General features: G+C 44.1%; 1 protein-coding gene across 1 annotated transcript in view; it reads left to right on the forward strand.

Moving 5' to 3' along the window:
* The window catches only part of TRIM33 (tripartite motif containing 33), a 34,118-nt gene that overhangs the window by 2,027 nt on the left and 20,668 nt on the right, over nt 1-11,423 (forward strand). The window contains exons 2-3 of the mRNA XM_025895875.2: nt 5-107; nt 11,104-11,222. Of these exons, the coding sequence (XP_025751660.2) occupies nt 5-107; nt 11,104-11,222 (222 nt within the window). The remainder of the gene's footprint in view (nt 1-4; nt 108-11,103; nt 11,223-11,423) is intronic.

The raw sequence follows: 11,423 nt of genomic DNA on the forward strand, positions 1-11,423 counted from the left end.
CAAGCTGCTGCCCTGCCTGCACTCCTTCTGCCGCCGCTGCCTGCCCGAGCCCGAGCGCCAGCTCACCGTGCCCGTGCCCGGCGGGGCCAACGGCGACGTGCAGCAAGGTGAGCACCGGGGGGGCTTTCCCCGCGGGGAGCGCCCCGCCGGCAGCGGGTTGTCCCGGGAAGGAGCGCGGGGTTTTCCCGGTCCCCGCGCGGGCAGGTCCGGCCGCGGCCGCAGGAGCTGCCGGTGCCCCGGTGCTGCTCGGGGGGTGTTCCGTGTTTGCGAGCGGCCGCTGGAAGTTGGGAGGTTGTTGGGATCCAGAGTGTGAATCGCGTTCCGCGGGTTTTCAACACACGTGGAAGGAATGGAGCTGTTGGACAGGGCCCAGAGGAGGAACCAGGATGATCAGAGGGATGGAGCAGCTCTGCTGTGAGGAAGGGCTGGAGGATTGGGGTTGTTCAGCCTGGAGGAGAGGAGGCTCCGGGGACACGTTATTGCAGCCCTGTAGTACCTAAAGGGGTGCTGTGTAAGACTGCTGTAACGAGTACTATAGGAAAGATGGGGACAGACTTCTTATCAGGGACTGTTGTGACAGGACAGGGGGTAGTGGTTTTAAACTGAAGGAGGATCGGTTTAGATTAGATTTAAGGAAGAAGTTTTTTACAACGAGGGTGTTAAAGCACTGGTACAGGTTGCCCAGAGGGGTGGTGGATGCCTCTATCCTGGAATCATTCAGGGTCAGGCTGGACCAGGCTCTGAGCAACCTGTTGAAGATCCCTGCTCGTTCCAGGGGGATCGGACTGGATGAGCTTTAAAGGCTCCTTGCAACCCAAACTGTTCTGTTTTGGCTCTCAGGGAGGGACTGGGCAGCCTCAGTTCTACAGCACTGGGGTAAAACATATCTAATTAAGTGCAAACTACCTGCCTAGGTGGGAATTGTGTGTCCACTGCACCTGCTTTACTGTGACTGAGATAAAACCTTGCAGTGCTGCTTGTCACTCGAGTTGCTCTGCATGTGCCCAACTTGTGCCAGGAAAGAAGAGTACCCTGCTCCTTCCAGGTGTTCCTATCAAAACCATGGCTTGAGTTTTATTATTTTTTTAATATATTATACATTCAGGGATGGAATTGAAAAGCTTCTGGAGCTGTAGATGGGGTGACTCACGTGCTGTGGTGTACAGACCAATTTAGGGCCTTGGTAAGTGGTTTTACAGGTCTTAATTGGACCCTGTGGTCAGAGAGACCTTGTTTGGTGACATCTTTGGACTCAGGTGTATCCTGTGTTGCACAGTGAAGGAATTAAAACCTGGCTTGGTAGTGATTTGTTCATCCAGACTGTTCAGAAGTTCATCTAGGAAGTGCTCTTAGAAAATTCATTAGTTTTAAAAAGATGCTGTATTAAATGTAGTTTGTAAATACACTCTCTAGAGTACTGAGATGGTCTTGTGATCCATCTTTTTAAGTTCCAAATTTTGCATTATATCATAGAATCACAGAGTGGTTTGGGTTGGAAAGGACCTTAAAGATCATTTTGTCCCACCCCCTGCCATGGGCAGGGACACCTTCCACTAGCCCAGGTGGTTCCAAGCCTCGTCCAACCTGGCCTTGGACACTTCCAGGGATGGGGCAGCCACAGCTTCTCTGGGCAACCTGTGCCAGGGCATCACCATCCTCACAGGGAAGTGATATGCCAGTGGAAGACACAGAACTTGGGAAGCTGGGTCTATTTTATTAGCAGTTACAGGATTATCCAGGTCCCACTGTAGGACACAGGTGTGGGAACAACACGAGGCACAGCTCCTGCACTATGTATAGACTGGAATATCACTTCTTGTAGTACATTTTTAGGAGTGCTTGTTGGTGTGCTTTGGTGTAGGAAGAGTTCATGTTTGGGTTGCTGCAGCAAAAAGTTTTAGATCATGTGATTAAGATGTGGGCTCTGGAGCATCTCTGTTGTGAGGAGAGACTGCAGGAGCTGGGCCTGGTTAGTCTGGAGGAGACTGAGAGGGGATCTCATTAATGCACAGAATTATCTCCAAGGGTGTCAGAGGATGGTGCCAGACTCTTTTCAGTGACAAGACAAGGAGCAATGGCCATAAACTAAAACACAAGTTCCACCTCAAAATGAGGAAGAACTTCTTTCCATGGAGGTGGCAGAGCACTGGAGCAGCTGCCCAGGGAGTTGTGGACCCTCCCTCTCTGGAGACATTCCAAACCAACCCGGACAAGTTCCTGTGTCACCTGCTCCAGGTGACCTGGCCTTGGCAGGGGATGGGCTGGGTGTTCTCCAGAGGTCCTTTCCAACCCCAGCTGTTCTGGGATTCTGTGTAGGGTCTGGGAGAGGGTCGTGGTAAGGACGTGTGTGATCCATCTGCAGTGGTACCTGAGCCTGCCTGAACACAGGACTTGGCCAGCAGGGCAGGAAAGAACCAGCCATGGACCAGCAGACACAGTTTTGTGGACAGTTCTCTCTGCACCTTGTGAGTGGAGTCAGTGTGGCACATGGGGCAGTTACCAGTAAATCAGATAGAAAATGGACATTCTCAGCCTACAGAGAAGTACCACAGTGCCTAGTCATGCAGGTTCCTTCCCTGTTCTGGTGGTCACCAAGTGTTACTTCCACTTCTGCTGCTTCCCTGGTCTCCCTCACCACGAGCAGGTGCTTTTCTTGGAGGAAGAGTTAATGAGAAGTGGTACCTGTAGCTATACCTGAAGCAAGTTACACTTAACTGCTGCAAGTTGGTTCATATCTGTTGCACTGGTGAAAGAATTGGTTTTGCTCTTGTTTGCATATTTGTTGGGGAAAAAAATAGAAGTTTCCTGGTTTATGTATTTTCGACATATATATTCTTTTATGCTGTTTGTTCAGCATAAAAAGTAGCATCTCATATTCAGTTTAATGTCTTAATTGGTCATTGGAATGTGAATTTTATTTGGTGGATAGATGATTTCTTAATGCCTGGTGTTTCACCTGTCCAACTGGACTCTTACTTTCAGACTGAATAGGTTATGAGGAAAAATGCCTTCTTGTATTTGTATCCCAGTATTCTGAAAAATGCTTATTTCTAAGTTAAGAGTTACAGATACTGTAAAACAACTTTTCCTGCACCCACTGCTGCTCCTGCTCCTGGAAGATACGTTGTTTTGTGGTTTCACTGCCTGGCTGAGATATTTACAATCTCTCTTAAGAAGATTATCTCAGTACAGAGAATGTGTGGCTCTCCCAGCTCCTTGGGAATGTCACAGTTTTCATTGGGCTGAAAAGCTAAACAGGAGTTGCAAGATGCTTTCAGAGAGCCAAGGGGAAACATCCACAGTTGGTTGTGTGTGGAAACTGAGGAACAACGTGTTTACTGCTGAGTGCTGTGATGTGTAGTACCATAAATTAGTTGGATATGCTGAATTCAACTCTTAAATTCAGTGTTTGTGTATTTAGAAATGTGTATTAATCACATCTTAAGTTATGCAGTAACTGTTTTTAATTTACTGTGAAAGGGGGACATAAATGGTCTGATGTGTATGAGCATGTGCCATTCAGTTTGGTGGTAGTTACTGTATTTTCAGTCTAGAAGAATAATGAAAATTCCTGCATCAAGCAGACTTTTTAAGCTGGGTAAATGCAGTATCTTAATTCCAGTGGATGTGAGTACTTATCACTTAAAAGAACTGGTGGAAAGCAATCTGGGCTTCGCCGTTGCCTCGGACGTGAAGCAAAAACCTTTAATTGAAAAGTTGCAAAAGGCAAGTTGCTTTAATTGAAAACTGCTAAAGACAAGTTGCAAAAAGACAAGTTGTTTAATTAAAAAGAGTGGGTTTAATTTAAAAACTGTTACGTGGTAAGGGCTTCAGCTCACCTCGCCCTCCCAAGTCAGGTCTAGCAGGTGAATTTTGTTGGATGCAAACAGAGCAGCCCTGAGCCCACTGTGGATGTAATTAAACCACTGTTCAAGTGCCCAGTACGGTGCAGTGGGAGATCAGAGCACGAGAGATCACGAGGGCAGAGCAGAGAAGAAGATGGATGGGGATGAGAGATCCAGGAACCTGAGAGGATACCAGGGATGGAAGACAGAAGGATCTGTCTCCAGGGTTGGAGCCCACCACCAAGGACAGACCCTACAAGCCATGGTGGTGGGAACCCCTTTTCTGTGCTTCTAGCAATTTCTCTTGGCTTTTCCTACTTTTCTGTTTCTCTTCTTTCCCTCCTCTCTTTTTGTTTTAGAAAATAAACTTGAATTATTGTTTTGGAATCCAACATCTGGCTTTGTTTGTGCCAGGAATTTTCAAACTTAACTCCTCTCTGCGTTTTTGGACCGAGGCAAACTTCACCTCTCTGCACCAAGTGGGTTGGAACAATCACTTGAACTCTCTTGAATCTTTAGTTTTCTCCTCTGTTAATAAGTGAGGGTCGTGAAGATATGCTGGAGCCCAGCACAAGTCCTGAAAAATGGTCAGTTCGTATTCTGGGCTTCCTAAAAATCTAATTGTGAAAATAAGATTCTGGGCTTCCTAAAAATCTTATTGTGAAACTTAAATTTCAGTCTAAATTAATAGTGTATTTTGAGATATTTCTGTCTGAGAACATTTAGGCATGTTTTATTTTTGTAAGAATTAATATCTGTGATTGCTATAAATCGTGTTTTCTTATTAAATGTAATGTGTTGTACAGTTGTGATTTAAGCAAGGATTGTTCAAAAAAAAGTGCTGAGTTAGAAGTGGACCTTGAAAGCAGTTAATTTTTTTTTAGTGTATTTTTGTTCTGACGGGTTTCAATCTGATTGTGTCACTGCCTTGACCTGTGAGGGGTTATTTCAAGGTCTAATCACTGAATTAGAGCAGGGGTTTGATGTATGGCTGTGCAGAAACTGCTGGACCCTTGCAGTGCTGAGAGAAGTAAATATTATGCACATGGAGTAACTATTATTGGTGTTCTCACCCAATAAATGAGACCTGGCAGAGAATCATTCCTGAGAGGGCTGATAATGTGCCAAGTTTGAACTTCAGACGGAAACTGGAGTTATTAAATTGCAAGAGTGTTTGCAAATATTTCCTGAACTGGGGAGTTTTATCATCGTTGTAACAATGTAAACATCTGACAGGACTGTAATTATCTCATATTCACATGGACACTTTGTGTGTGTGGAATCAGCCTGACACATTGGAACCCAAAACAAACCTGTGTGTGAGACCAGATGTCTAAAATAGCTTCTGTCAACAGGATTGGGGTTGTGGAAGATTGGTGGCTTAGTTGTCAGTGGGTGATGTGGCAGAGTTTTAGGCTCGTGCTAATTGATGTCTCATGTGTTTCTAGAGTATTGTTAAGCCATTTCTTTGAGACAGGTGAGGTGGCAGAGCCAGGTGTGTCCAGCTCCACCTCCTGCTCAGAGCCGGTCTGGTGAGAGGAGGATCCTCAGGGAGCCTTGGCCGGGGGTGTGGGGACTGTGCTGGGGTGGCAGTGGCACAAGGAGCCTCTGCTGCAGTGTTTGACCATCCTCCTTGTGACATGGGAAGGATTTATTACCTTAAAGCAAGGTTTGCCTTGTTCCTGTTTGTACTGGCAGTGCTTTTGTGGAGCACCCCTGTGAAGAGCCTGCTCTGCCTCCCTGGCCTCAGGTGCTCAGTGCTGAGGGCTCTCCTCGTGGGTGTTGTGCTCCAGCCCTGATCATTGTGGTCACCAGTGCTGGCCCTGCCCCAGTTTGTCAGTCTGTCCTGTACTGGAGAGTCCTGTACTGGCCCAGTATCCCGGGGTTGCATCCAGGGTGCTGAGCAAGGGGAAGGATGGATGCCCTGCCCCTGCAGCCTGGGACACGTGGGGCTGTTGTGCTGAAGGATGTGCTGTTGGCTCCTGTTCCACTTGTTGTCCAGAACATACTTTAAACATTGGATTTTAGGGTATTAAATGAGGTCAAAGTTACTTTTTTATGCTCTTGGATGTTACGAAGCAGCTAAAGAATTGATAAAGGTTTTTGTGTTACTGTCCAGAGCTGATGTTGAAGGAGTTGGATCTTGTGAAAATAGGAATTTTAGTATGTAAGTGGAGATATTTAGGAATGCAAGTGTTTGGGTTCAATATTTGAATAAATTTTTAATGTATAAGTGTGAACTGCTGGAAAGTCTCTCTGTGATATCTCAGTGATGGAGGGGATCCAGTGGTGAGCAGTGGGTGCTACTGAGGTGCAAAGTGATTTTTGCAGTGTCTTATCCCTGGATCACCTACACTGTGTGCATTCCGTGCCCTCCCACATTCAGATCCATAATCTCATCACATCCATATGATCCTCATTCAGATCAATAACTCTCTTGGAGCTAAAACTTCAGTGCCTTTACTTTCCATTATTGCTTTTTGTTCTCTCTTAGGTTTAAGTGGTGTTTGGTTGGGCTGTGATGTGTTTATTTTAAGTTGACTGAAGTCAGCTTGAAGTCAACAAGTGAATGTGGATCCCTCAGTGTGGAACTTCTGATTTTGCTGTAGCTCCTGGAGTGTTTGTAGCCAGTAGATAAGTTTCCAGGGCTCCTTGTGTGTTCCCTTTCCATCCCAGGGCTGGAAGTTCCCAGGCAGCTTCTTTAGTGTCTGTAAATAAAAACTAGAAAACCTGATTCAGAGCATGGTAGTACCTGTGTTTGGTGGGGAAACATTAATTTTTAGTGGTTCAGGAAGCCTTGCTGTTCTAGAGCTGGTTCCTGGAACATCTGAGGAAATTCTAGAAGGGCGAGTGGGGAGCAAAGAAGAGGCAGAAAGTTCCACTTTTTTTCTTGAGCAGTAGTAGTGGGTATGAGTTGAACACACAGTTTCTGACTGGGCAGAATGTGTTTTGCCCAACAAAGATGGACTGGGGGCACATTTCAACTGAGGTTAAAAGTGCCAGGGCCTGAATTCCTGAATATGGAGCTGGAAGTGGGTACAGCAGCCAAAGACTGGGCATGAGCTTTCTCTGCAGAGTGCCTCTGGTTTGATCCTACAAGGCTGGAAGTGCAGAGAATCAATCTTTCCCCTTCCATCTCTGTAGCTCTCAAGCATCCTTAAAATTTGGGAGTATTTTAGTGTAGTTGGGACTAATATGTCAGCCTGGAGAAATGAATTCTGAGCAGGTTCTGAATAATTTTCCTGCTGAAACTAGTTCAAGATGAAACCTGTTGAAAAAACTACCTGTTCTGAGCTGCATGCAAATAGCCCCCAAAGGAGCATAGTTAGCCTTGAGGAATTTTAAACATAAATATGTACAAGATATTCTCAGAGTTATGAGTTGCAGTTAATAAGAGTGTTTGTGTTGCAGCTTGAGTTGGGAGCAGTAGATCAAAAGCATCCTCCATTTGAAATCTGAAGTTCTTTGCAGTGTTCCATTGTGATTTGCTGCTGGATTATGATGCAGGGTTTTTTAGCAGCCTTTCTGTTTTCATGGAAACAAAACTACCTTTTATCCTCAAATTACTTCAGTTTCGTGCTCTCTGCCATCCTTTGATGTCTGTGGTCTAGTTTAGCGTGCTTTATCTAAATCATAAGCAGTTAAAAGGATTACAGAGATGCTGCTCTCATTAGTGTTCTTAAAGGCTTTGACAAATAAGAGGATCTGATGTGCAATGTAAGGAGATGTGAGTGTAGCAGTTGTATAACTAACAGTGCAACATGTGTAGGAAAATTTGGGTCCTTGCATCTCTTTGCTCTGACAAAACCCTTCTCCTTTGTGTTGGTTTTCAGCTCAAAAGAGCGTCCCAGGTGAATGGCTCTGTCTGACCCTGTCAGGAGACTCCATATGAGTCTTCCAAGGAATCTGGGAGTCTTTTCTCCCTTATTACAGGCTGTGGGAGCTCTGCTAGGGAGGGAATGGCTCATGATGTGAGAAGGTGAAACCCATCTCCCTCTGAGTGGGGTTGGCAATGCAAGGCAGGGTTTTCCTGCCTGCTGGACTCTCAATCCAAAGTTCCAGGTAAGAAGCTCTTCCTGCTTCTCACTTAAATCAGCTTTAGGAAACTCCATTTAGCCTGTGTGTTGTGTTTGTAGCAGCAGACGGGGGATAGGAAACATGTATGTTTGCAGATATTTTTGCTGTTCTGGAGCAAATTGTCTGAGAAGAAGCAGAGCTCGTTCTGAACCTCATCATGAATTGGGAACAGGATGTAATTTATTTCCCACAGGGAATGGCAGGGAGGGCAAAATTTGGTACACAGAGCTGTGTATGTGGAGTGCTGTGGAAGAGAGGTGATAAATATTTGTGCTCATGGTCGTTACAGGTCTGACACACCATTGTGAGGTGTGTGATAGAAACAAGCGGAAAACCCAGCAGTGTCAGTCCTATTAAATACAGTGTAAGGAGCTTGGAAACCCACTCCTGTTACCTGCAACTCCTGTAAAGTAGTTCATCATTTCCTGTGTCCTCTTAGGTCCAAAGGATGATTGTTCTTGGATCTCTTCATGGAAGTGTTGATATTCCCAGGAGCACCTGGTGAAGTTCAGGGGGTGCTTTATTGTTCTTTTTTCAGCACCTGATGTATAACTGTGTTCCTGCAGTTAATGCTGAGTTCCTGCAGTATGTTGGTGACAGTGTAAGTGAGAGAGGAACTGCTGTACAGAATTGTTTTAGACCCCCAGTGCAGAGTTTCACGTGGTGTGGTCAGGACTTCCTGAAAGAAACTTCCCTTTTCTCAGCTCTTCGCTCCAGTGCTGCTCTTGACCTCTGGAGCATCGATTTGTGGCTTCAAAGGAATATGAAACATCTGGGAGGACACTGGAAATCTTGGTGGTAATAAGTAGGATTGGGAGGAGATCATAAATTAGTCTGACCTTCATAATTTATATGAATGTGTCTAATTCTAATTCAACTGTAATTTAGGGAAAAAAAATTGATCTTTTACCAGTAGCTTTGCTGTGTGCTGATGTGTTCCTTGGAAGGGGTTACATGGCTTTTTGGGAAGCAGAGTTACAGTGGAAATGTGTGTACCAGGACTAATGTGTTTGATTTGTTTGATGCAGAAAAACAATGTAGGAAGTTCTGCTGGGGTATAAAAAGAATGATATAAAAGGATGATACTTTAACCTTTACTTTTGTTTTCTTACATAAGAATTTTTTTAATTGAAACTGGTAGTGAAACCTTGTTTTTCTCATAGGTTATATAAACATTTGACCCTTAGTTTGTCCTAAAAAACATTCTTACTAAATTTTAAAATAAACTTTGTTAGCTTGTAAATTATCTCAAGTTTTGACAACTAAGGATTTTATTCTTTTATGTCAGTATTATTTCAGCGTGATTTTGTCTACTTTTCCCTCTCCCCTCACAAAATCAGCCACATCTGTATCTTTTCAGTACTGCAGTTCAGTTTCTAGTACAAATGGTGCTGCAGTAATTTGTTTTATATTAGATTAAAAGACCAGGATATGAGATGTTTAGTGGCTCATATATTATTGGCAAGCTCCTGTTGGAAGTAATGGATGTTGAGATGTGAAAAAGAAGTGTAATGTGCTAAATGAGAATGGCAAGGCCTTGTTTCTTTTGAGGTATGTGCAGAACACAGGGGGCACCTTGTGTGTGACTTGTGTTTGAATGTGGAGGTGCCAAAATTGGGTGTTTGACTGTGAGAGCAGGATCTGGGACTTCCCATTCCTTGTGTCCTCCCTGACAGAAGCAGTGGGCAAGGTGGAATTACCCATGGTCAGAATCCAGCCCCTGGGCTGTCAGTTGTATCAAAAGGCTTGATTTTATTCCATCTTTCATTAATTTGTCTACTTTAAAACCAACCCATAACTTGCCTTGTAGGAAGAGCTTTGCATCTGTGGAATTTGACTTGTTGTTGTGTGAAGATTATAGATCTTGGGCTTGCTCTGTTTTGTTGTTTTCTTACAATATTTCGTGTCTTTGACCCAAGACAGCACTAAAATAATGTTTAGTTGTGATCTGGTTGAGATGGAGCAGTTTTAATGGTCAATATCTGAAATTTTTGTTCTGTGAGTATATATACATCAGCTCCTAGATGGCTTTCATCCAGTATTTCCTAAAGGATTTTGTCTCTCAGTAGTAAAAAAACCTCAAGGTTCTTCTTCATTGTGTATGTGAAAGCTTTTGTACATGTAGGTGCTGCAGTACTGGTTATTTTTCACATCCTGCTCTTGAGATGTGTTTGGTTTGATGAGACAGGGAATTTTTAGTTGGATTATTGTTGCTCTGCAGTGAATCTCCTGTGTTCTGAAGCCATCATTAATTTTTAGCACTTGAAGAAATGAATGCTACTTCACTACTAATGTAATTAATCTCTCTGAAATAAGTCCTGCTGTCCTAATTGAATATCCACAAAGGAGTTGAGTGTCATTTAATTACACTTCTCAAAGTTGTTTCGGGTGTTTCAGTGTATAAAAGTACCCAATGGCTTGAAAAGCTTCTCCTTGAGAGCTATATTCTCAATAAATTGTATAGGAATTTGATTTAAGATCAAATGACACTTCTGTGAAGAAAGTACGAACCATTACCTTAGTGATAAATAGGTTTTCAAACCTTCATGTAGGTTGTTCATAGACATCTTTAAATATCAGTTTGGTTCATGTAGTAACTTTTTTGCAGCTCTGCTGAGGACATAAAACTAATTTAGTGATCACAGAGGATAACAAAGCAAAGTAGTAGAATTTTATTACTGCATCTGCCTCCCTGACCTCATGGAAATAGGTTTTATTAGAAATCTTCCTCTGTCATATCTGGGAGAACACTGAGATACACAACTGCCATGGCATTTTCAGGGACATCACTAGGTCACTCCAGTCTCTGGGCACACCCCTCTTTAATGCTTGTCTTGAGAAGGGATGGACCACATTAACCAAAATGTTAATTATTTGTTATAACAAATAATTAACAAGTGTTAGTTTTGCAATCTAAATGAAATATTTGCCTTGGGGAGAACAAATGGCTGAAAACGTGCACTTTTGGGGGGGAAGAAGTAAATAGGAAAAACTGAGTGTGATGTCAGGATCATCACAGCTTCATTCTGGGTGAGGGGTCCTTTCCTGAAGAGGGGTGAGGGTTTTGTTGGGGGGTGTTTTTTGGGGGTGAAATCTGTTCGTTTACTCAGGTGAGGGGATCAGTCTGAGGGGTTTTGTGTTTGTTGCTGTCCCTGTCCTGAGCTGTGCTCCTGTGTTGCAGTGGGGGTGATCCGGTGCCCGATCTGCCGCCAGGAGTGCCGGCAGATTGACCTGGTGGACAACTACTTTGTGAAGGACACCTCGGAGACCCCGAGCAGCTCTGATGAGAAATCAGAGCAGGTAAGGACTGGCCTTGCCCCAGATTCCCATTTAATTTTTGTGCCTGTTAGTGTTTCCCAGGACAATCATAGAATCACAGAATCAGCTGGGCTGGAAGGGACCTCCGAGATCATCAAGTCCAACCCTTGATCCAACCCCACTGTGGTTCCCAGCCCATGGCACTGATGCCACATCCAGTTTTATCTTAAAAACCTCCAGGGA

This window comes from Manacus vitellinus, unplaced genomic scaffold (assembly GCF_001715985.3).
Source record: "Manacus vitellinus isolate BGI_N305 unplaced genomic scaffold, ASM171598v3 scaffold_47_pilon, whole genome shotgun sequence".
In the NCBI taxonomy this organism is placed as follows: domain Eukaryota; kingdom Metazoa; phylum Chordata; class Aves; order Passeriformes; family Pipridae; genus Manacus; species Manacus vitellinus.